Consider the following 27,620-nt stretch of genomic DNA (forward strand, 5'->3'; position numbering starts at 1 on the left):
AAAGATGGGGAAAGGGCCAGAGGGGAGGGGAGGAGGAGGAGGAGGAAAGGAAAGGATGAGAGGAGGAGTGAAAAGAAGACAGAGAGGGAGAGGAGGGGCAGGGGCAGGAGAGGGGGTCCTGTTCTTACGCTACTCTTAATTTCATTGTCTTCCTAAGTAGCATCCTATTGCAGTTCTGCAATTTGCTCCTCTTCCTGTCAAGGTCACTGCTCATGAAAATGTATACTTAGGCATGCATGTCCCTCACTTACAATTCCCAAAATCTACCCTAGCCACTGTATTCTGTCTTCAGTCCCCAAATTCTACAGAATGTGCTCTCTCTCCAAGGTCATGAAAGACTTCCTAAATGAAGTCATTCAGTCTCCCCTACCCCCAGCTCTCTCCTTAAGCTACCAGTAAGCCCTATTTCTGGAACAGCCTGACTCTTGTGGCTTCTCCTTTCTAGTGCCTCACTTGTCTCCCTTAAGGATCTTCTTCTCTTTCTATGATGAAAGAATTGTTAAATTCTGCCTCCACAATGAACTCCTTTTTCCTTTGTCTCTTTTTATATTCTTTCCTCTTTGGCAAGCTCACTTAATCTGAAAGTTTAATTACCAATATACAGCTCAGTCATCTATTCAGTTCATGAAGAAAAATACTAAAACAGATGTCAGTTAATTCTTACGAAGTTTGGTTTACTTAATGAGCACTTGGGTAAGTGAAGAGTATTTTAGAAAAATATTTCAGATCCACCTCTGCCTGCAGGACACTGCCACCAGAAGATACTTTCCTCTGCATGCCCAGCCCAGGCAGAGAAAACCAGAAGATCTGCCTCTGCCTGCTGGTTGTTGCCACCAGAATGCCACATCCTGCAGGTGGCCAGTATGGGCAGAGAGAACCAGAAGATTCACCTTCACCTTCAAGGAGCTGCCACCAGAAGGCTCCTTCCTGCAGGCAGCCAGCAGGAGCAAGGATACCCAGCTAGGTAAGCCCTGTGCACCTGCAGGTACCATTATAGGCCCTTGGTTCCCTTGGGCAGCCATCACCCATTAGCAGAATCAGACAAACACACTCTTGTGTGTCTGCTACCATCATGGAAGTCCCAGTGTAGACACACAGGTTGAGAGAAGCAGCCCCACCTACATGCACCCCTGATCATCAAAGAAGCCCCAGTGTAGCTGCACAGATCTGTAGAAGCCTGCTGCATACCCTGCTACCACTGTGTAGGGGCAACGTGGGAAGTGCCTGGGGCCCCACAACCAGCTTGTTGGGAAGAACCCAGGAGAATGACAAGAGGACGGAGCAAAAGTCAAACTCAGACCTCTAGCCCACACAGAACAAGTTTGGGAGATGTAGTCACGGAAGAAAACGGAAATCACACACTTGAAATCTCTGAGAGAACATCAATTGAAATTAAGGAAACAACCTCGTGAGACTGTAAAAGCAGTCAAGTCAGAAACAATGTGTCATATAAAAGAAGAAATCACAAATATTCTGAAAGAATTGTTCAGCAGGTCTAAAGAAGACAGAGACAATAAAGACAAGCATAGGAAAATGATGGAAACCTTGAATGATTGTAAAAAGAAATTATAATGCATGAAACAGATTCAAAGAGAGATGCAGGAAATTAAAAATTCAATCAAAAGCTGGCAAAATCACTTGAAAGAGATTGAAGATAGACTTTCAAACCTTGAAGACAAGATTGCAGCTAGCGATTGTGAAAGGAAAGATCTCTTAAAAATAATATGGAATCAGGAACTAACTCAATGGCTGCAAGATGATGCAAGGAAGCACAATTTAAGAGTGATATGCATCAACGAAGAAGCAGGGGTCAACACAAATGAAATTAAAAGGATGTTCATAGAAGTAATAGAAGAAAGCTTCCCAAACACAGGGAATGGATCTGGCATGCAGGTAAGTGAGTGTATAGGACTCCAACTGGCTATAACCAAAGTAAATCTACATTCAGACATATAATAATCAAGATTCCAGAAAGTCAGCACAAGAACAGAATATTAAAAGCTGTTAGAGAAAAGACAGATCGCCTATAAAGGAAAACCAGTCATAATCAAAGCAGACTTATCAACACAAACCATCAAGTGAAGAAGAGTTTGGAGTGAAGTGTTTCAAGTCCTGAAACAACTTCCAACCCAGAGTGATCTACCCTGAAAAACTATCTTTCAAAATTGATGGAAAAATAAGATACTTCGTGATAAAGAACAACCAAAGGAATTTATAACTACCAAATCAATCTACAGAGAGTGCTAAAGGATATTCTAGGGGGAGATAAAGATGACCATGATTCCAGGAACAGAAGCAGAGGAGAACTGCCAAACAAGACCGACAGTTGATAGAAGGGGAAAAGTGGAGGGCCAACAACACAAGGACAGCAGGTCAGAGACAAACCACTGTATGCTGTTTGCAACCATTAATGTAGATTGCTTCAGTTCAGCAAAAAAAAAGGAACACAGGGAAAGTGGACCAAGAAACAAGATCCATCCATATACTGTCTACAAGAAACACATTTAACCGAAAAGGAAATTCACAGACTGAAAATCAAAGGAGAAAAAACAGTTGCTCTACGTGACAGGAGACCAAAAAAAAAAAAAAACAAAAAAAAAAGCAAGAGTAACTTGCCCATCAATCATAGAATGGATAAGAAAGATATGGCATTTTCATGCCATAGAAAGCTACCCAGCTATAAAGTAGAATAATCTCAAGGCTCTTGTAGGTAGGTGGACACAATCGGAGATCATGTTCATGGGCAAAACAGTTCAAATTCATACATGTGAACCCTAGTATAAGAAACAGAAGGAGTTAATGGGATCCAAAAGCAAAATAGTTAATGTAAGAGTGACAAACGAAAAAACCAGCTCAGTCTAATATTGGGAGTTTCGGACAATTTTCTGAAGACACTGACATTTAGTTCAAATCAGAAATGAAAAACAGAAGTTAAAAAGAAATGAGAGGTTTCAAGAAAAGACAGCAACACATGCAAAGAGATCAGCATAGGCAGAGACAGCAGCACATGCACACAATGGTCATCAAGAGCACATAGTCATATCACTTGAGAAACAGCCAGCTGGCTGGTGGCCAAATGTGGTGATAAACATGGTTACACTAGAAAGAACTTCATGTTCAAGTTAAAAAGGTGGACAATGTGTTCCCAGGACTGCCTGGGCTTGACTGGTTGAAATTTATCTTGGAGTTGTGGTTAAATTATTCATTCATTTATTGGTTTTGCTCACTAAATTCCTAAGGGCTATGAAAGATCAACAAAAATTACTGAACTGTAGAAGAAGCATGATTAGATGTGAGTCTTGGAAAGATCATTTTTGATGCAGAGAAATTAATTTACTACTGTGGGGCAAAGGGAGAATGTACAGTTTTCCCTAGGGATGTATGGCTGATTAGTAGGCGTCCCCACCCCACCCTCACCCCAAACATCAAAATCTGAGAATGTTCAGTGCCCTGATATAAAGTAGCACATATATGTGCATGTAATCTATGTACATCTTCCCATATACATTAAGTTACCTCTAAATTATTAAAAATAAAAGGTAAAAGCTCGGGAATCTTGAGCTCATCTTGCTCAAGGAATAATGAACAAAAAAAAAGTTTGCATATGCTTAGTACACAAGCAACTTGAAGAATTTTTCTGACTTCCAATGGATTGAATCCGTGAATGTGGAGTTCACAAATATGGAATGCTGACTTTGTAGAGTAAGAAAGATTTTGGCAATGCTTAATGAGATGCGACTGTGGTTAAAGAGAGATGGTAGGGAGGAAGATAAATAGATCAAGGAGAGAGATTTAGGAAGCAAAATCCACATCAACTTTGAAATAAAATGATGTCAATTTTGAAATTAATAAATACATAGGTGACTATTAAACATGTATGTGGAGTTCTGGAGTAACCAGTTGGAGCTGTAGGTCAGGAGTTCAGAAAGGAGTATAGAATTACCATGGCAACTCTGACACAAGCAGGGAAGTGGGATGATTAAAGTGTTTTTGCCTCCCTTAACTTTGCTATCATACTATATTCTCTATCATCCTTAATACCAGACTATACTCTTCAGAGGAAATGAAATGTACTCTGTATCTTTCTTGACATTCTACTGTTTGCAAATAATTTCTCACTTCACACACCTCCTTTACTGTCGTGGCTAAATTGCTGATGTATGGCCTAAACCATAGGCTCTGTCTTCTGTCTGGAACATCTAGTTGATCATCAGATAAACTCTCCAGGGTTAGAAAGATTATCATATTGAACTGTAATCTTTATTTCGGCATCTCCTAAGAAAATGTTTTAAGCTCTATTTTAATATTCTCACTGCTTGTTTCTTAACTCTTTAGTGACTTCTGTGTCTCTGAGTCAACTCTTTCTCAGGTTCCTAATGTTGTCAGTGTTTGTAGCAAACAATATCCCACAAAGGCCCTGTTTAAGATTCTGGGAGAATTTTCACATCATTTGCATGCTATAATCAAAGCAATAGCTATATTTCTGCTTTAGTCTTCATTCGGAAATTTTGTATCTTTCTGCCAATTTGTATGCATCTTTTTCTCTCACTCCCTGTGCCTGAAACAGACCATTTGGTAAACTGCCTAAGGCAGTTACATAAGGTGTTTCCAACCACATAGCATTTAATGCTTAGGGTCCCACATAGAAACTGTGTTTCTAGAGTTTTCACAGAACAAGAGAACATGTAAAGTGAGTGTGCTTTTAGCAAGGGCACAAATAGAGAGCAAACAGTGTCACCAGAATCAGCTTCCATGGTCCCTCTTTCTCAGCATCAAGAAAGTGGAGGGGTCACAGGTTGTCAGGTATTTCCTGCTGCACTCTGTGCTTGTATTTCTCTTCTAAAGAGTCAATAGATAACTCGCATAGGTGTGAAGCCATGATCTCCATAACTAAATGTTGGAGCTATCGCATAGGTGTGAAGCCATGATCTCCATAACTAAATGTTGGAGCTATCTCTAAGCTTGATTAAGCAAGCACTGGATAAAAAGACTTTTAAACTCCTAATATTTTTTTCCTATTTATAAAAGTAACCAAAAATCTATTAAGATGCCATTGGACATCTGTTAATAAATTAGGCATATATACCAAGTTTAGGGTCCCAGGAGCTAGAAAGCACTAGTAAAACTTACAGTAAATGTTCATAAGAGACAAGGCAGTGGAAATTTACCCATTGTACAGCGACAAGATGTCTCTTCTTTTGTGGCTTCATTGCCTATCATCCTGAACAAAACCATCTCAGAAGAGCAAACCCAGGCTTTGTATGACCCAACCACTCAACATTTTCATCCTGTCTCCTACTTTACTGGCACGAACCTGTTATTCCAGAAGAGCTGACCTACTCACTTCCTCTGAACCATAAAAAAAGAAATGTCTAAATTGATATTTTTAAAGGCACAAGTAAGTGATCTAAGCTTGAATCATGTTTAGGAATATAGAATACCTGCAGGATGTCAAGATATTTTAAAACGGCTTTAAGTTTTTTGAAAAACTCACAGGGTTAAAATTAAAGCAGGACCTATGTTGTCATTTCACTTGATAGGATATAATTTTAGACAGAGAAAAATTTCCAACTGAAAAAGTTTGAAAATTATTTTTAGGAGATTTTCATGATGACCTTGCTGTGCCTGGGCTTGTGTTTTCCAGAATACTGCATCACCTCAACCAATCTATCATATTTTCTTCTAATAGGAGCTAATTTTAGCTCATAAAATCATTTTCCATGGAATAAAATCAACTTCAGTTGTTTAGAATATTTAGAATATCTTTCTGCATGTGAGTAACATTTTCCTTATTTTTGTTTAAATAAAAATTGATTATTTGGAACCTATGGATGACAACTCTGGTAAATTTTATTTTCTATTTCCTAACTAAACAGTTTCCATGATATAGAGGGTCATGGGAACAGCTTTTGACACTGTGGTAAACCTCTAATAGGGGTACTATGAATGTGGAAATGTCCCTCTTTTATCTTTAAGTGAAATATAAGAGATAAGAACAACCTATTTTAATATCAATATTCTCCTTAAGTATATTCAGTTCAATAATATTTATTGTACACCAGCATATGCCATGCACTGTATAGAAGGCAGACAGGAACCAAAGAACAAAACAAAACCCTTTTGTTTATAAAACACATATGTTATTGAATGTGGCTTAGACATGGGGAAATGAGCTGAAGTCCAGATTACCACATGACGAGGTAGAGTAGATCATGTTAAGATGACCTTGGAAGAGGTCAATCTTAAAATGTTCTTGGAAAAAGCCAGTAAGAGAATTAAGGAAGAAAATTCAGAAACTGTGGCTAAAAGCAGGAAAAAGGAAAATTTTATTTTTTCTTTTTGGCTAAGACCCATATTAGGAAAGTTTCTGAGTCCAAATATACCTAGAAGATTTTGGATGCTGGGCTATCTACCACTGTCATTAGACATGAAAGTCACAGAGAAATAACTTCTGCATACTCAAGAACAGATTTGGGCTGTGAAGCACTTATAACAGTATGTGCTATATTTCCCTTCTATGGTCACTGACATAATAGTTCTTGTGAAAGGTTGAGTCTGATGCTCATGGGACAAGTCTGTGGGGTTTGCTATCCCCAAGGGAGGAGCAGCACCCCTGCTCAGGGTCACCCTAATGGCAGGAGAAGGTCACACAGAAGCCCAGGCCTCTGCAGAATACACATATATTCACGGATGACCTCAGAAAAGAAAGAATCAAATGTCACATTTGCTGAAACTTCCAAGTAACACTGGCAACCTCCTCTGCCTAGGAACATTCAGTAGAATCAATAACACCTCACAGATTAAAATTTTTTTTTGTTTCAACCAAAAGAGTAACTGTTGACAGAAAATGACACACAGCACAATCTGGGCATGTGTGAGCATCTCCTTCCTGTGAATGCAGTGAATCACAATTCTATGTGATGCACATAATGTTCCCCAAGGGGTCTCAAAGCCCAGGTACTAGTGAACACAGCAGGAAGCAGTACTTTTGAATAATTCAAGAGAATCCAATCACTTTAATTATACCATAAGTACAAAATTTAAAATGCATTTTAGTCTTATTAGACTTGAAGACTCTCTTGTTTAAGGAAACATTCTTAAATGAAAATAATCATGCTACAATCAAGTTCCTTAGACCCACTGTTTTAAAAGGTGCCATCTTTTTACTGTTAAAACAGCAATCTGCATATGTGGTTTGTGATCAAATGATAGTGAAGACGTGGGAACATTCATACCACAGTAGATCATATTCACATTACAAAGCTTCTATCAGGATTCCTACACCGCTTTCCATGCTGCAGTAGGCACTTCCTATCATCCTTAGTTGTAATGAAAGAAAGTTTCATGAAATATGACATAAAATCAGAACATGTAGCATTGTTCTCAATTGAAATACAGAAGGAAGAAAACAACTCATTCCTCAACTGGGAAATAAAAAGCACTGTGCTAACTTTAGTAAAAGATAAAGAGGGCTGGCTTTAGACAACTGTCTATGGCCCTTTCTAGATAACACACATAATCCTTTACCTTTCCCCATCACTTTCTGCGATCTTGATGAATAAGTCTATCTTTAGGTGGTATGTTTCTAGAGTTTATTAGTTTTATCAGATCCCATTTTCTCCACTGTATTTTTCTTGCCATTTTCCTTATTCTTTATTTTTTATTCCTGTTATAAAGAAGGCTGCTTATGCCCTATTTTTTTAAACAAAAAATTCAGTTGCCTTACACAAGGAACACACACACAAACACACACACACACACACACACACACACACACACACACATAATAATTCAACAGATAGTGAAGTTCTAAAAAAGAAGAAAAAAAGAAAAGGACCAATCAGCTACTGAAATAATTAGACAATACCATAAAATAATTACACTTGTCCATGTGGTCTGTGGAGTAATGGTCACTTTTGTTTTCCTATGGACAGTGAAGAAACGGCAAGTTCTACAATAATAGGAAATGTTTCTAAGAGAAGTGAGGCAGCTATTTAAAAGTCTACTGAATCCCAACCTCATTATGACTGTCCAAGTTATACAAAAAGAAAAAATAGAAGTTCTAATTAGGTTTCAAGCTACTCTTTGTATTTTCCAAAATAACTTATAACTCCAGTAAGAAATACACAAAAATAATGAGTGAAGAAACTGCTCAAAGGGAAATTACACTGTTTGATCAGTCTTGCATGGCTGTATCTGGTAACGTGAGCAATTACTTTGAAGATAACAATATGCCCTATAACAACCATTATTATATCCCTATCATCTTGTTTTGAAACCCTATATTGCCATTGATTTTTGTTGTTGCTGTCATTTTGCTTTTGTTGTTGAATGTTTGCTTCTGATTTTTCTGGGTTCTTTTCTCTTTAAAATAAAAAAAGAAAGGAAAAAATGTGAGAGAGCACAAAACTCTGGAATTGGCATCTATAGGTATGTGCTGGACTACTATCCCAACAAATAAACAAGCAAACGAACTGGGATGGACCGCACTGAGTCAAATAAAAGTATGTCCATCACACCAAGTATGAATCCCAAATCTACACTCAGTTCTGCTCCTCAAAGTCTTAAAACACAGTCTTCATCATAAAGCAGAACATGTTCCTGTTTTTGAAATCCGTGTATCTGAGTTTTATTATTGATTTTCTCTTATTATATTTTTAATCTGAAACATAATTGTCTTGTCTATCACCTACTCATGAAGCTGTTTCTATCTTTCCTTTTGAAGACTGACACATAACAAATTCTCAACATGATGCATGACACATCATTGGTGGTTTGTAAATGTGAGTTTTCTTGCCTCTTTTCTAAATAGAAGAATTAAATAGGAGGAAAACATCCAATGTAGGACCTGGGTTCTCCATAAATTGATCTGATGTCTTACAATTCTTTTTTACTACAACTGCACTGACACAGTAATATGAATGGGAGTGAAGGAAGTCAAAAGCCCAAACCAGAAAAAAAAAGTCTATCAACACGACAGTAAAGATGAATGGACACTAAGTCATGGCGTGGGCAATAATCTCTAGTAATAAAAACTTCAATTTAGGGACTTTGGGAAGACTTTTCAGTGCATTCTGAGTTTGGCATTTTAGGTGTACAGACAATTGTATCCTAGTCATGGAGAACACTACTTACTTGTTCCATTATGAAATGTGACATTTAAGTGCAAATGCAAACCGTAAGTACAGAAGGTGAAAAAAGAAAACATCACGGCTAGCTAAGTCAAAGAGGACAGTTCCCAAAGACTGGATGTGATTGGATAGTACTCGGTGACGTAGATTACTTGGAATTGCAGATATCATAAACCAACATTTGTAGGATTTTTACTTTCTGCTTTGCAAAAACATTTCTGAGGCAACAGGGTCACCAATGTCCTGTACTATTAAATTTACAGGGCACCACAACATTTTAAAAATTGGGGTAGACTACAGACCAATGCCTTTTAGACCTTCCAGCACCTACAGACCTTTTAGAGACAAGTAGCCAAACTGTAACCTAAAGCTTATTTATTGCAAACTTCCAACACTGCAATCAAACCTGAATACTAAGATTTTAGTTTTGAAAAACTCATACATTCACATCTTTTGTCTTAAAAAAAGAACAAATAACATGCATGCCATAGATTTGCCACCCCTGCTACAGACTGTCAGTGTGTCCCCCACTTCATTTGTTGAAAGCTAATCCTCAATTGAAGGTAGAGCACTCAAGAGGCAATTAGTTAATGAAATTGAGCCTTATCAAGGGATCATCACACTTATAAAAGGATCCCTGGGAGTTCCCTTCCTTCTGCCATGTGAGGCCATGGTGAACAAATGAAGACTGGAGTTTATGAACATGGATGTAGACCCTCACTGTACACCAAATCAGCCATGCCTGGACACTCGACTTCCCAAACTCTAGAACTATGAGAAATAAATGTTCCATTTTTTGAATCACTTGGTCTTTTGCATTCTATTATTCCAGGCTAAAGGGACTTAGATGGGGCACCAACAGAATATGTACAAAAAGCAGTTGCTTATCCTCTGAAAGAAAGCTAATAACACACTGAGATGAATACTCAAAGGAAATAATGACCCTTGTTCATCTCCCATGAACCAATGACAACACACAGGATTCCCTGTGCACGTGAAGCCCTCACTAGGAGGGCCATGTGTTGACAACAGGTTATGTACCCTAAGACAGGAGGAATTTGATATTTTTTCTTTGATTATTATTTACAACCTAAAATGCACATTTTCAACATGGATATTTGGAAAATACCTATTATCTTGAAACTACTTCAAACTAATCAATCTTGTTGAAGACTCTGATTCATGGCTACTTGTACATTGCCATCAGTGTTACACGAGGCTCTTAATCTTACGTGTTTTCATGCAATAATTTGACTAAACTGTAACAACACAAGGGTCACTTTTATTTCATATTGACATGATCACTTGAAGAATATACAATAAAATACAAATTTTATAGGTCCATAAGGGTCATAGTCATTTGTTATCAAGGGTGTTTTATATACTTCTATTCTCTTTATAGCCAAACAAATTAGTGTTTGAAACAATTTGAAGAACATATAGAAAAATATTCATTTTATTGAGCCTGCAATACTTAAGAGTTGAAATTTGTAGAAAATCCTTCCAAGTAAAAGGATGTGGCCTTGATATGGAAACAATGCACCAAATTCAAGAAAATCAATTACATTATTCTAAAAGGCAATGCATAATAGGTCATCTGGTCAGACAGATCTTTGTCTCTCATAGTAGCTGAACATTGATCAAAAAGCAAATCCAGATATGAAATAATTGCTTGGAAAGTTTAATATATGTGAAGACTGGGAGATCAAAGTTCTACTTCAAGGTTTTTATGTCAATGTGGGTAATCACAAGCTCTTCTTTGTTGATTGTCCGATAGCAACATGATGAAATATTGGCTGGGCTACTTCATGTCATGATACTGATGTTATTAAAAAACATATTGAAATGTTTTAAGAAGCTAAAGCTTCTTAGCAACTCCAAAACATTGTCAGGGATAACAGAGACATTCTACACTTCCTCAGTTGTGAACCATCTACGTTTTTCTAGAGCTGTGATCTCACAGACAGTGAAACCAAATCTTTGTAGAACAAAGGCTACTTGTAACAGAATTTTACTAAATTAACCAATAGAATTTAGAGTGTTTGTTCAGAAGAGTTGTGGCAGGCTTGGATAGCAGAAGATAGACTCTGTATAACAGTGGGAACAACAGATTGGTTTAATTCATCAGGGGTAATGAAGTTACTCTCAATCTAGTTGTTAATGTGTAAGTGACATCTAGTGGATTTTCTTGAATATTGATTTTTCACTGGTACATCTGCAAAAGATATTGCTTCAAGAGGTAGACTTTTGCAATTATTTAAAATTGTGTTTTGATCCTGGATAAGTACATATTCATCATATTTTATGTGTATTTTAAGCCATTTTTAAAACACATCTTAATTAAAAATTAAAAAGTCCCCTTAAAATTTCTTGCCTTTTTTATATTTCACTTAGGAGAGTGACAACTTTAATGACTGGTTGCTACAGCTCTGATACAGTAAATTTCCTTTAATAAAATTTTATTATTGAGAACTGATTGACCTTAGCATTTCAGTCAATGGCTGAAGAGAGTGTACAGTATGTATTTTTCTATTGTTATGTTTCTTAGATTAAAATGAAGTAATAAGAACAACATAAATGAAACATAAAAATGAAAACATAATTAAATTAAACACCAAAACAGGTGGAGTAGAATCAAATGTTAATATTAATTGTAAAGAAAAGCAAATGGAACCTGAAGTTTCATGCAATACACTGCATTTTCAGGCTAGTATAAAATTACATGTATTTTTAAAAAATCAATTCAATTCACTGTGCTTACAAAAAGTTAAAAAGAAACCGGTTAATTTAAAAATAAAATCAAGACCCCAGCCACTTGAATGTTGACGCATTCAAGCTTCATAAAATACAGTATTAAGACATTTTTCAGATGAATAACAATACAACAATAGAGAACAGATGTGAGCTGACTCAGAAAGACAAATATCACATGTTCTCCCTAATATGTGGATTCTAAGAAATATGACAAAAAAATAAAGGGAGACTATTATTTGATGAGAGGAAGATGAGAGTGGATAAGGAGGAGGAAGAAGAGGTAATGGGGGTATTAACATGATTACAATAAATTATACATATTGACTCTGCCAATCCAAAACATGTGAACCTGGGCAGGGGTTGAGGAGGTGACTAAAGTAAGCCATATGCAAGTACTAATCTGCCAAAACAAAACCCATTTATCTGTATAACCAACTAATTAAAAAGTGTGGAGGAAGAAAGGATATAATTAATGTGCTCAATTTCCATATCTAATATACACTCAGGATTTGAAGTCAAGCTTATTTGCAGAGCAAACATGAAGAGCAAAGGAAGAGCAGGCAGGTGTCATTTAAGGGACACAGGAATGTATGTTTCTTGATACTCATGGTCACAGTGAGATTCACTTCAATTCCTAGCTACTGATAGTCCTCATCTTGGTCAGCATCACTTCAAGAGCTTGCTCACCATTACTGATGGATGGCCCTGCCAGTCACAGACAGCCAGGAGCACAAACAGACAAGGCAGTAAAAGAGACAATTTATATATCTATAATAGTGTGACAAGTTGTAGAAGAAAGATTCTGTAAACCTAACTCAAAAGACAGCAGAACATTTCATGGAAAGACAGTTTAAAAGGCAGAGGAAACAGAGATGTAGACAACCTTCACATTAATATAGCCCTGGTTTCTTCACATATATCTGCATCCACACTCTTACATAATCTTCTCTACACTGGCTTTGTATTTGATCATAGTGTTTGGTTTCAAGGATGAGACAGTAGTGAATGTGATGCCAGTGAAAATCCGTGGTAAGCCTGGATGTCTGAGAACACCATGGTTAGAAACCCATGCTATCAGGCTGTGGATAAGAGGACAAAAAAAAAAATCTAGGTGACAGCCTAACAAGAGCACATGGCAGATATACCAAAAAAAAAAAGCCTGAGATCATCCACACACCAGCTGGCTACAGTGTATCAGAGAGCAAAGTTGGAAACATCCAAGCAGCCTCAGGCCAGAAGACCTGTCCAGCAGAACCACAGAATCATGAGCTAAATGAAAGGGCTGTTTACTTTAAATTACAATTTTTTTTTAACTTTAAGCTTTGGGATAGTTTATCACATAGTAAAAGCTAATAGTTTCAGACAACTAGAAAAGCAAGCAAAAATGCTCATATACACTAAAATAGTGTGTGTACTTAGTCCCCAGATCCTTGGGCATTTAAGGGGAACTATGGCGTAGGAAGGAATGCCTGGGCTGTCCAGCCATAAACAGTTGTGGGCAGCTTTAGAGAATCTCATGTGTCAGAAGGGTAAGAAAGCAGAGAATCAGCTTCATGCAACTGATGGTAAAATATAAAAATAGCAGACAATTTACAAAGCACAGTATACTTTACCAGTGTGAGGTAGGATCACTTGCACCGTCCTCATAATGAGCCTGGATAAGCCAAAGTGTGTCAATAGTCAGGAAGCAGCTCTGTTAATGCAGATAGGTAACAACACAGCAACACCTGAATGGGCCACCAATTCAAGACATAGGTAGAGGAGCAAAGATGGCAGATAGATAACTGGCTACAGAAGCTCCCTGAGATACTCAACTTAGAATTCAACATAATACAGAGTGCAGAGCCCCAAACACAGGGAGAAGAATTCTCTTGTGCCAAGAAGAATTTAAGGTGATTTGCCAACCATCCAAGGTCCCACTGCAACTGGCTAGGGTCCCACCACAACTTGCCGAGCCATCAGAGGTCCCGCTGCTTTGACTCACTGGAGGCGCAGTTACATTAAGTTCCAGGGTCAGTGAGCCGAACGGAGAGCTGAGTTGGCTGGGAGCCTACATCAATCTAGGCTGAGTGATGGGAGTGGAGCCATTCCATAAATAGGGGGCTCAGGCAGACAACATTCTGGGACTGGGCAGGAGGGCAAGTACAAAGGGCAGCAATGACTTCAGTCAGTTGTTCGCTTCCCAAATGGGATTGGTGGAGTGAGCTAGGCCTGGGTCACGTGACCAAGCTGAGACCCAATAGGTTATCTGAGGTCAAGTCCCTGCAGTGCTGGCGCACTTGGAGGTTTGGCTGGTCTGGAGGGGAGGTGGCGCAAAGTAATACAGTAGTGCAGGCCACAAAAGTTTGACTGATCTGGAGGGGAGGGGCAGGCATGCACTGTCCCTGTCTGCAACTCATTAGCACACTACAGTGTGAAGGTCATCTAGCCAGTGTGCTTCACAAGAATTATAACCAACAAAGAAAGAAACTGAGGCCTCCTGGAAGAAGCAAAAAAGATAGGAAGAGGAAGCAACAACAAAAAGTCCCCAGGCCCAACCCTGAGAACACTGACCCAGGACAGGTAAATACAAAGGAGAATGAGAACAGCATACATGCAATATCAGACAGCGCCAGGGGACATAAATAGATATATTCGGGACCTCATAGATGAGTTCAAAAGTGAAATATTTAGCCAAATAAAGCAAAATATAAGAAGATTAATAAAAGAGATACTAAGCACCCCTCAAGCAGATACAGACGGAAGAAGGGAGGAACTCAAACACAGGAGAGAACCATTTGGTAAAGAATATAAAAAAATATATAGAATACATGAAGCAGATTAAAAGAGATCACCAGGAAATTAAAAAACTTTATGGAAAGATGGAAAATCAGCTTGAAAGAAACTAAGGATAGATTATCCAAATTGGAGGACAATTTTGCTATGTGGGAGTATGAAAGGGAAAACTTTTTAAAAATAACAAGGAAACAAGCAGTAACAATACAAAGGCTAGAAGATAACAAAAGGATCTATAACTTGAGAATAAAGAATGTAAATGAAGAAGCTGGGATACAAACAATTGAACTACAAGGGTTATTCACAGAAATAATTAAGGAAAACCTCACAAACATAGGAAAAGGAAATGATATTCTGATATATGAGGCATACAGAACTCAGCCATCTACAACCAAAACAGAGCTACTCCCAGGCATATAATAATCAAGATCCCAGAAATTCAATATAAGAACAGAATATTAAAAGCTGTTAGAGACAAGAAACAGATACAAAGGAAGGCCCATCAGAATAACAGCAGACTTCTCAACACAAACCATCAAAGTCAAGAAGAGCCTGGAGTGAAATATTCCAAGCCCTGAAAGAAAATAACCTCCATCCCAGATGGATATACCCTGCTAAACTGCCTCTAGAAATTAGTGGAGAAACAAGATGCTTCCAAGACAAAGAGGAACTTGGGAAATTCGCAACCAGCAATCCAACTCTACAGAGAGTATTGCAGGGCATTCTAGAGAGAGAGAGAAAAGTACTAGGACTCCAGGAACAGTGGCAGAGAGGCCTCAGTGAATGGAGTAGAAAACAGAATGAAGAAGACAAGCAGACAACTGATGGCAAAAAAAAGAGCATAACAGACATGAGGCAGAGAAGATTTTATTCAAAACTGATAGTAGCAAGTCTGAGAGTATAGGCAACTACCCTGAAGATAACAAGACTCAACGATACATATTCTGTTTTGATAACTGCTGGTTTTTGAAGTTCTATACTATATACAAAGTTGTGTTTTTATTAATACTGTTGTGTACTGACATATTCAATTATACTGTGTCTGATGATATAGCCAAATCTATTGGAGATAACAAGAGACAACACAGGAACTATGGTAGAACGATTTATACAATGGTCTTATATGTTTATTTCATTTCATGTGTTTATAGGAATATATTTTGTTTTGCCTTGCTTTGTTTTGTTTCTCCCTCTAATATAGAAAGGATAGAAATACATGTTAAGACTCATGCATGTGTAGAATATATAATCAGTTTATGAGACCTGATCATATGACACATGATGAAATGAACAGATACTTTGAAGAAAAAGAGACACTAAAATGCCCAGTGCTGATCCTGGAGTGTCATAATGTAAAACCCAGCAATAGTATTATTCTTTGTTCAGAGTGATATTAGCCTGCTTGGGTTTATGCAATCTCAACATAATTGAAGAGATGGATAACTGCATGTATATTTAAGTGTATAGGATTGATAACCATATTTCTAAGTTTTTGTTGGATAGTTGAACAGAACTGGTTGCAATCTCACTGTTTGAATCCCTACTTTATAAGCCTCACCTTAGCATCTTGAATAACTATTTGTAAGAAGATAATCTGTAATCACCAACTAGTGATTTCTTACTGTTTTTTTCTTTGAAATTATGTATTATTTCTACCCATTTTCTGTTTTGTTTAGTCTTTCTTTAAATTAAATTAAAAAAAAAAAGACACTACAGTACCCAGTGCTGATCATGGAGTGTCATGATGTGAAATCTAGCAATACTATTATTCTTTGTTCAGAATGATTTTAATCTGCTTTGGTTTGTTTAATCTAAACATAAATGAAGATATGGACAACTGCATGTATGTTTAAGTGTATCAGATTGACAACCATGTTACTAAGGTTTGTTGGACAGTTGAACAGAAATGTTTGTAGTCTCACTGTTTGAATTCTCACTTTACATGTTCCATTTTTGTATTTTGAACAACTATTTGTAAAACAACAATATGTACACATCAACTAGTGATTTCTTACTGTTTATTTTGATCTCTGAATGTATGTATTATTTCTACCTATTTTCTGTTTTGTTTAGTCTTTCTTTAAATAAAAATTTTTTAAAAAGACACAGGTAAGAGACGTTATAATTCCCAAAGGATACTATAATACTTGATGTATGAATTTGGACAGGCCATTGCACACGGATATTTGGTCAAACACTAGTCTAGATGTTGTGAAGGTGCTTTTAGATAAGATTAATATTTAAATGAGAAGCCACCATCCTGTAGGAAGGCTTCATCTCATTACCCAAAGCCTTAGAAAAAAGCAGATTGACTTGCTCCAACTTAGGTATGTTTGTAGGAAGAACCCTGATAAGTACAGATTTTCATACTATGTATACACATTCACCAAGGGATAAATCTTCCTTTCTCTTACACAAAACTTTTGTGCATCAATTTTCTTTCTATGAAATCCAAATAGCCATTTTATTTATTATCAGTAGTCTAACCATAAGACTAAGGCAATGTATTCTGTGCATTACATTTGCATACATGAATTATTATGGAAAATAAAGACATACATCTTCTAGATTCCTAGTGATGTGGTTGAAAGGTACTAATAAAAATAGCTACTTATGGCACAATGGCATCATAAAGTTTATAAATATCATTGGCACACACACACGAAAATGAAACTATACTGGCTCTAAAAGTTAAGGTAGTGTGCCAAAGCAGAGGCTCCCAGAATGTAAGCAATATACCCTACATGGGCCAAATAACAATATCTCCCTGAGAGAAAACCAGACCCCAGAAAACAACAAATGATTAAATATGCAATAGTAGATACATTCCCTATTAGCAGCAGTAAAGAGCTAAATTTTCAGTGAAGAAAATTAGAGTAAATGCTACAGTAAATGCTATAGTAATCTCTTAAACAAATTTAAGAGATTAATCTAGACCAGAGATGTTGGGGGAAAAGCTAAGAAAAAAAAGATATGTTTACATGAGTGAATCACAATTAAATATTGTTTTAAGAAGAGCAAACCAGGACAAATCAACAGACAATGAATTACAATTGCTACAATAACTAAACACAAAATGTATCTCTTTCTAATATGTCAGTAACTATTATGTAAAAGGTGCAGGAGTAACTATTATAGGACAGTACTTATCAAAGCTTTAGGACAGTATGAATAGAGACTACTATTACATTACACATCTACTTTATAAATCAAAGGATGACCTTTGAACAACAGAATAGGAAAAAATTTTCAGCTGAAGAAAATCTGAATCAGCAGACTTAAGTCGTTCACCAAATATTATAAATATATAACAAAATAAGCAGTGAAATGCCAGCAATCTCATATATTTTAAATTTCAAGTAAAGGGAAGATAAAAATATATCAAAGATACATATGTATATATCTGAATATATACATACATATATACATATATATGCATATAAAACCTATGGTTGAAATCAGTATTTTTCATATGTTACCAGTATATTGAAGGTATGAGAGTAATGAATCACTAACCATAGTATTTTTAAAACCAAAGTTTGCTCATCTACTTGACTATCTAGCCAAGAAGTCAACATATACACAGAGAACAGAAAATCCTGCTAAATATGTAAAAGTTCAGGAACTGATGGGCAACAAACAATTTCAAAACTTCTGGAAAAATTGTTGTGTTTTCCAATAAATTGATTAAAACATTTTGTAAGAATAAGAACTTAGCAAACCAGTGAAATATTGTTAGCATATACAGATCAATAATTTTCATATGCAAAAAATAACCAGTTTGTATATGTAATGGAAAAGAATACTCATATATAATACTAACAAAAAACATTTACATCTCTTCAATGATCAGTGATGTTGAATGTTTATATGTATGTGTATATGTATATATATATACTGCTTGTACTTCTTCATCTAAAAAATACCTATTCATTTCAGATGCCCATTTTCAGATGGGATCTTGAAATCTGGGAAGTCTGATTCTTTTGAGCTCTTTATGTGTTCTAGACTGTCTTTTGTATGAGGAGCAGCTGGAAAAACTTTTTCCCACACCGTGACTTATCTCTTCACTCTCTTGGTGATTTCTTTTGCCATGAAAAAGCTCTTGAGTAAGATAAGATCCCAGTTGTTGATGTGTTGTAATATTTATTGTGTGACTGGGTTGTTTCTGTTTTAATATATAGATTTTTTTTTATAAATTTTGAGCTTAGTACATGGTGAGAGACATGAGTCTCATTTACTCTTTGGCATGTAGAAAGCCAGCACCATTTATTAGATAGGCTATCTTTCTTCCAGTGAAAGTGTTTGACCACCTTGTCAAGATAAGGTGGTTGAGTATGTTTTGTTTTTGCCAGTACCATGCCGTTTTTATCACAGTATCTCTGTAGTGTAACTCCAGGTCAGGGATTGTGACGTCCCTGCCTTGCCTTTGTTGCCCACAGAACAGTTTGCAATAGCTAAGTCTTGGAAACAATCCAAATGCTCCTCAACCAATGAATGAATGCAGAAGATGTGTTGTTTCTATACAATGGATCACTACTTTGCCATAAAGAAGAACAACTTGAGCCATTTCTAGGTAAATGGATGCTCCTTGAGACCATACTCTTAAGTGAAATAAATCATGTACATATGTTCAAACATTTCACGGTTTCTGTGGAGTGAGAAACAAAGTGTAAGTAGGATGCTCATTTTTTAAAAAAATTTTAATGTATAATAGATACTGTGAAATAGGAAGAGAATGTTCAAATAGGAAGGGAAACTGGGGAGGGGCAAGTGGAAAAAGAAGGAAGGGAAAAGAAGGGAAAATGGAAACAAAGCAGAGGAGTGAACAGAAGAGAACAGAGAAAAAATAAAAGAAAACAAACCTGAAAGACTAAGTAAGATCCAAATGTCGACCACATATTGTGAAAATGAAAGGGAAAGAAAGTGCTCACAGGGAAAGAATACCTGGGATAGGGAAAAGGAGAAAATAAAAAAGGGGAAAGATGCTATATACACACATGTATACGTATATATGTACGTGTATGTAAACATATACAAGATAGACAGCTATACAACTAATCTCTGTTAGTTCATCGAAAAGAAAGTTTGAAAGGAAAAATTGTATGTATGCTGGTAAACATAAATAAATGTATGTATGTATGTATGTGTATTCTAGATAGGTAACTATACTACTGATCTCTCTTAGTTCATCAAATAGAAGAGTTCGTGCTGTCATTGTTTGGTGATCACTTTTGTGTCTAGATTTTGTAACCTGAACAACTTAGTCCTGAGAAGACAATATGCAATATATTAACTAGTGTTAATTACCTATCTTTTTGCTTTTTTGAATTTCTGTATCATTTCTATCCTTTTTTCTTTGTTTTTTTTAAAATAAAATACATTTTAAAAAAGAACAGTTTGTTTTCATTGTTTGATTGTTCAATCATTTTTTCATGCCTATATCTTGTAATCTGAAAAACTACTTTCAAGATAACAATAATATGTTAACTAGCATTAATTTCCTACTTTTTTTTGAAATTCTGTACCATTTTCATCTTTTTTGTTTTTTTAAATTTAAAATTTTTTATAAAAGATAGATCATATACAGGTACAAATTCCCTATGACGAATGTGATCATTATGTATCTAAAATGTACCAATAAAATTAATTAATTAAAAAGTAATCAGGATAAGCTTAGTAATAAATGTGTAAAACTTCTATGAAGAAAACATTAAAGCACTCCCGAAAGGCAACAGATCAACTTTCAATAAAGTGGAGATGTAGCGTTTTCATTAATAGCAGATTCAACTCTTGTAAAGGAAATGAGGAACAAGGGAAGGAGCAAGTTTGATCGTAAGTAGAAATCAGGGCTCAATACTGATGGCATTGAGTGTGATCCTTCATGGGAGAGATCAGAGGGGCATAATGTAGATGCAGCATGGGAGGCCTGGCAGATGCTGTGTGGTGTGTGAATGGATAGAACACAGGTGCTCTGGAACATGCCGAAATGCACGAACTCCATGAACAGTGAAGAACCAGGGCAGAGCGCTGAAACCAAACCAACCGTCAGTGCAAAAAAGAAAGATGAGTGTGATGGCTCCAAGCCAAAGGACATCAGTCATTCAAAGGAGGAAATGTACACTCTTCATTGGCCAACAGGAAGAATTTTTTTAAAAGAACTGTTAAATGAATTAAAGTATAAATGAATCAAGAAAGAAATGGATTTTTTTTCCTACAAGAATATACATTATCAAAGTGAAGTCAATAAGTCAAAGGAAGAAAATATTTTGGACTAATCTTGTATGTTTGTATTACAACTAAAGTGTACGTGCTTCTCAATATAACTAAATAACCTTACACTGTAACTAAAAGTTCAAATCCAGCTTCATTTTGAAAGAATAACACTGTGATTAAATGTATAATAGCACTGGACTCTAGTAAAATAATCTGCCCAATGTCCACTGAATTGCTATAATAGAAGTGAAAAGGTTTAATGTGTAAACAATAGTGGATACACTGATCTTGGATGAGACCCCGAAGATCATGCATCTCTCTCATCTTTTCTCTAGAAGGACCAGATGAACCTACTCTTGTACTTAGAATTAATCTCTTCCTCCAACTTCCCATAAAATCCTCTTGCAACAAACTACTGATATCCAGAACTTCACATGACCCCTTAGCTACCAAATAGATAAGGAACGGATGAGGTCAGAACTGGATGCGGCATGATAAGGGATGATCAAACGTATGCTGAGCATTTAAACTAAACAATTTTATTCCAGTAAAAGACACAGGATCATCAATCTCCCTTAAAATACCCTCACTTGCTTGGAACACCCTTATCCCACTGTTCTTGCCTCTTTCTGGTGCAAGTTCTGGGAGTCTTTTTGATGAGGTGTGGTAAAATAAAATCTAGTGAAAGCTGCTGTCGTGTCCCACCCATAGAAAAAGCAGACTCACAAAACATACTGCAGTGAGCTTTTATTCATCTTATTCCCAGGATCTGAAACCAAGTAACTTCTGACTCGTTCACAAAGTCAAAAGGATTACAAAAAGTAAAAGTTTTAAACTGACTCAGGACATTGAGGCAGCCATGACGAAGCAACTTAAAGACACTTAAGAAAGAGGACTCCTAAACAGCTTCAGAAAGCAGCAGCAATAATGGGATAAATGTTTTTGAAACAAGAGAGTGCTTTTTGAGGGGGATTAATAGCAATATGTCTTTTACTGTAATACAATTTTAAAATTTAAATATCATATGCTCTGATTACACCTAGTATTTAGTCTTTACTAAACAGCTCCAAAGTATTATGATTGACTTCATGTATACTGTCCGCAAAGTAATGACCATGACAGTTAGACAGTTAACCATATTCAATTAAGACCTGTTACCAAGAATGATTCATTTTCTATATATTCAGAACAATCTTAGATGCTCTTTACTATTAAAACTTAGTAGATTCGCTTGTTTTTTTCATTCAAAATAAATCCCAGTTAAAAAGTTAAAAAGTAATTTTCAGCATACACATATATAAGATTTAAAAATGTATATGTCTTCCTGAATATGATTTAATTTATCTCTTCATATACCTTGTAATGAAGCTTCACAACTTCTTCAACTATTAAGCCAGGCAAGAAAATAAATTTTTCATGCATGTTATAGTTAAATTGAGATCCGACATGTAAAGTACAAATAGTGCTTGTTCCTTATCAGTTAATTATATTGTATTTGTACACACTTTTCTTCCTTCTCAAACTGTTACTGAAGCACATCTTCAGACTTTTAACTCACAAAAGCAAATTCCAAATTCACTTAAACTTTTGATCTATAATGTTCTCCGCCTATCAGGACTTCCTTAGTTATCACTGACTGTAACAATCCAATGTAGCACTGGGATCATTTGATGGGGTATTACAGATTATACCAATCAGGCCTGCCCGTGGGGTGGGCCTGAAATGCCAACTCACTGACAGTGTGGCTTTCTTTCCTTATAATTATCTCTTTTCACTTAGTAATAATATGATGCTGACAATAGCTATTTCATCTTTACTTAATTGCTTTCAAGACATAAAACCTGCTAAGATATTTTAAAAACTCATGGAAGTGAGCGGAGGGTGTACACAGGCTTTGTGTACAAAATTCTGCCAGCATTGTCGGATGGCTTCACAAACTTATCTCACGACCAGGAAACAGTGACAAACCTCGCACCTCTAGGCACTGAATTCTAAAAACCCTGAGGTGAGGCCATGGCTAAACCATGCCAACCTGCTTTCCAATCGATGAGTGGAGTGTTGTGCACATGTGTGCATCTCTGTCCTCCACTGCGTCATTTCCAGCCAGCCTTTTCAAAAGCCAGTGTTTTTGTTTCTCGGCATCTTTAAACAACAGAGAACTTATTTTCATTTCAGTGATGTGAATTTTTTGCCACAGATGAAGGCTTTCACATTATGTTTTTGGAAGGCATTAAATGCTTCCTTTAAGTGGGCCTTTGTTCCAGACAATGCAAAATGCCAGTGGGGAGAAACTCCTTCTGAGCTGTGTGAGTAAGCGTTGTGCTGCATAACTGATGCGACAGCTACCAGTTAACAGGTTTGTGACTTCAAGAAGGACAACACACACACACACACACACACACACACACCATGTTCACCTGACAAAAATTCGGGATTAGAAATAACATATTGCTTTCAAACCTCACTCAAAAATAGTTAAGGTAAACATAATTATTAAGATTTTCTTTTATGTTTCTAACAAAAACTATTCTCATGACTTCATAATCACTTGCCATAAATTATACACAATTAATTATGAATATGTAAAAAATATACATAATTATACAATCCATTATGATATGTATCTATATATCATCAATTGTAATAATAACCCATAATCTGATTTAAATAATGTAAAGTAGGGTGTTCAATATGTAAAAACTTATAAAAATATACATTTCAGGTAAATATTTGTTGACTGACAAGATTTGTGTAAATGCTGAAAGCAGAGGTCAAACTTAATTATAATTTCTCAGGGGATTTGCCTGCTTAGCATATTAAATAGCCCTGAGAAAACATATTTCTTAAAGCTACAAAGAAAAAAATTCTAGCAATGGGAAATGATTTATTTACCTGGATCTTCTATAGTTAAGTTCTTTATTAACCACTGAACAATGTCTGACCCTAGAAAAAGAAAAAAGAAAAACACAAATAGATGTAAATATTTTGCTCATACATGGTAACTTTAAGAATGTTCCACTTTGGTACTCAATTAGTAAAAAATTTTCTAATTTCTACAGTTACAGTTGAAGTAGTGAAAAATGCCAAATGTGAATACATTTTTAATGAGCCAAGCTGCACCCTAGTACATTAAATATACTGAGTTGAATATATTCAAATATAAGTATCAGCTAGTGAAATATTATTAAATGTATTTACATAGATTGATTTAAGCATAAATAAAAGGTTAAACATATTAATAACGGATAAAGCGATTCATTCACCAAATAAATGACTACTGCATGTCTACCATGTTTCAGGGACAGTTCCTAGCATGGACTAGTCATTGCTTCATAGGACAAACCCTGTCTCATTTTAGTTGTCCCACTGTAGCCTTGCTCTCATTGTCAAACCAAGCCAATTTTGATGCTAGCGTTTGAACACTCGTACATTTTAAGTCTCTGTGGAGTTATAGCACTTTGCTCTTGGACTGACATGCCTTCTCGCTATTTTTAAGATCTCTGAGATTCATGGACACAGTAGAGCTCTCCTCGTGTTTCAATTTTGTTGTCTGAGTTTGCAACACCTGCCACAAACCCTCACTTGACTGCCTGGAGTCTTTTATGTCTGAGGTGAATCACACCACCCCATAACTGTTTATTTGATTAAAGCCACAGTGATGGACCTTGAAGTAGGTCCTCATATTCATCTTTGATTATTTGAAGCAAAGCAACTGCTTAATAAAGCACGATGAATAAAAAACATAAGTGAACATATTTCTACTTCCTATAGAAGGGATAAAGGCATGTCTGCAGAAACATCAATGTCTGAACTAGATTTTGAAGTGCACATTGTGATACATGGAAAAACAAATTTAGTCACTGAGGGGCTCTCTGAAAAAGTTAAAAAGTAGAAAATAGTAGACACTATGTGTTATCCATGTTCTATATATTGAGTGCTGGTAATAATAAGAATTTGAAGTAATAAAGGTATTACAGTGCATTTGGAAAGAATATGAGTGAAAAATCTGGATTTTCCCTCCCACTAAGTAAGGCAGAAAAGAGACATGCGATGGTTTGAGTAGAGGAATGACATCAAATGCCTTTAAGGAATCTGACTGGCATTACATGTGGGATGCCTTAACCTAATCAAAAAGAATGTGGAGCAGCATTATTTCGACTAGCTGTAATCCAGGACTGAGCAGTAGATTTAAACTGAAATCTCCAGTAATATATTAAGAAGTAGATTCAAACTTAATATATATATATATATATATATATATATATATATATATATACATATATATATATACATATGTATAATGCATAAATAAGTAACTCTCCTAAAATTTTCCATGTAAAATATGAATGCTGAGAGTCTTTTTAAAATCTTTATTCTAGAAAACTCAAGGAAACACGCAGGTTTTTGACTCTTCACTCTGACTACAGCCTAGTTTTGCCCTGATCAAGTGTTACCCACTTCGTTTTGAATTCTTAAGACCATATGTTGCTTTTATGATTACAAAGCTATATGTTCTTGCTAGTTAGAAGAAACAATAGAGGCTTTATGATTGGATAATCCTAGTAACACATGAGAATTATATTAGAATAAGCAAAAAAGAAATAAAGTTCCTTCTCACCATTGTGCTTATAGTTCTCCACCTGCCATACTGTTTCTGTCTTCCATGATTTTGGTAATCTTTCTCCATCTCCCTCGTTTTTCTGATGGCTAACCCAAATGGACATTCAGTTTAGATTCTAGCCACTGCAGAAAGTTACCATATTCTCTCTCCTGTCAGGTGTTTCTCCTTTCTGGCCTGTTAACATCCTCATAATTCGTCTCACTTCACAATAGTTTCACCTTCTTTTTATGTTTTAACTCTTTTGCTTTGCACATTAGTCCCTAGGAAGCAGGAAATGTGGGTTATTCAATTCTGGATCCCAAACACCCACGTTAGTGTCTGACATGTAAGACGCAAGCAGAAAATGGTGAAAGAACTGATGTATGAATATTAAGATTCTCCTCCTCTCATCCCACTGTAAGAGCATTTATCAAAGGATAGCATGGCTTATACAAAGAATATTCTATCAGCCTGTAAATTTTCAGCTATTATTGCAATCTTTCATAGACATTTTGACACGCCTTTTCTAGGGCTAACTGACCACTCCATTCATAACTAGAACAAAGAGATAGATCAAAGATAGTTGGACGTCAGTATTGATTCCTCACCCATGTTATGGACTGATGGAAAGGCCCTCCCCACCTTGCCCCACTGCAGGGACAAGGCTGTGCCAGCCTGTGTCCTGAGCCTATCAGACATCTGTTCCTGTCCAAGTCCCTCCACAAATGAGTGTACATTCTCAGATTAAGTGTCCACATGCTAAAGCCATCCACATGCTGAAACTGAACGTGAGGTCCACAGCACACATTCATTAACAAAACCACTGCAAAACTTTTGTAAATATGATCAAGGAGGACTTGGTAAGACCTCCATAATGTTACCAATTTAATCTATATCCTTCACAAAAATAATTTTTCATTAACTCCTGCTAACATCATCATGAAAATATTGACTGTTAATTATAATAAGAGAGATTCATTTTACTCCTATGGCAAAGACACTGAACTTTGCAATGTTTCCCATTCAGGAAAATCAATGGGATCCTTGCACTACCGGCACACTCTTGATGCCTCAGAATACACAGCTATACTAATGGAATCTGATATTATTTATTTAAAGAATACCATAAATAACTTCTTGAATAACTTCTTAAAATATATGACAAAATAAAAGACACAGGTCTATCAGAAAATAGTTTACATTATTCTTAGTTTCTTGAAATAATCATCGAGTAGCATGTGATGAACGTGCATGCAATTTATGTGGAAGTCTGGCTGTGGAGCTGCACTTTCAGTGACAAGAACAAAAGTCTACGTAGCAAGGCAGATTCACTCATCTATGACTCCTGAGGGACAAAAACTGCCTTACTCATTCAGCCCTCCCTCAGCTCTTCCTCAATATAGATCGGCAGCAAATGTTTAGTGACAGTGTGATTCAGTGTTTATAGATAAATATCTATAAAGGACTCACAATGCCCAAAATAATCAGCTGTGGCTATGACTAGCACTTTATGACACCCTGAATATCCCTAATTGTCATAATTTCTGAAATTCTCCATGAAAAACAATTTTAACTGAGTTTAATTTTTTAAAGCTGCAAAAATTCTTTCAGGTTTGAGAAATGGAAGGATTTAAAAAAAAAACTAGCCTATAACCCTTTTGTAGAGTTAAAATACTGAACAGAATTATCCTCAAGTTTCAAAATAATTAGTTCATAATTATCTAGGATCAACGTTTTGTTTCTGATTCTTACTTTTGTTCCCTACTGGTCAACGTAGCTTATTTGGAGTTTTAAAAGGGCCTACAAGGCCCTTGTAAGATCTGAGGATTGAAGAATCATTTGCAACCAAAGGAACAGGAGAGACTGAACCCAGTCCAACTGAAATCTGTGGTGTTTAAACAGCCTGCTGATCCAGTAAGTCTCAGCAAAAAAAAAAAAAAAAAAAAAAAAAAAAAAAAAAAAAATTCTGGGTATTACGAAGTAATTTCCTAAGTCCTGAATCTGTCTGCTGTTGACCAAAAGAGGAAACTGAAAAAGAGAAATGAGGCTCCTGCTTCCAGGAGCAGACTTGGTCCTCATAGCAAGCAGAATTTTCTTGATAAACATAAACAATTTTATACAATGTTAACATCAGAAAAGGTCAC

The 27,620-nt window shown here is 36.1% G+C and overlaps 1 protein-coding gene across 7 annotated transcripts in view; it reads right to left on the minus strand.

Moving 5' to 3' along the window:
- Positions 1–27,620, minus strand: part of Rgs7 (regulator of G protein signaling 7) — a 440,139-nt gene that overhangs the window by 134,719 nt on the left and 277,800 nt on the right. For 5 of the 7 annotated variants that reach the window (XM_063239889.1, XM_023567158.2, XM_023567157.2 and 2 more), the window contains one exon: positions 23,769–23,819. The exons of the other annotated variants lie outside the window; for them this stretch is intronic. Coding sequence is in view for 4 of the 5 variants with exons in the window: in XM_023567158.2 (XP_023422926.1) it covers positions 23,769–23,819 (51 nt within the window). In the remaining variant the exon portion in view is untranslated. The remainder of the gene's footprint in view (positions 1–23,768; positions 23,820–27,620) is intronic. 7 annotated transcript variants of the gene reach the window in all.

The sequence above is a fragment of the Cavia porcellus genome, unplaced genomic scaffold, assembly GCF_034190915.1.
Source record: "Cavia porcellus strain 051 isolate PalLab524CR breed Dunkin Hartley unplaced genomic scaffold, mCavPor4.1 scaffold_29, whole genome shotgun sequence".
In the NCBI taxonomy this organism is placed as follows: domain Eukaryota; kingdom Metazoa; phylum Chordata; class Mammalia; order Rodentia; family Caviidae; genus Cavia; species Cavia porcellus.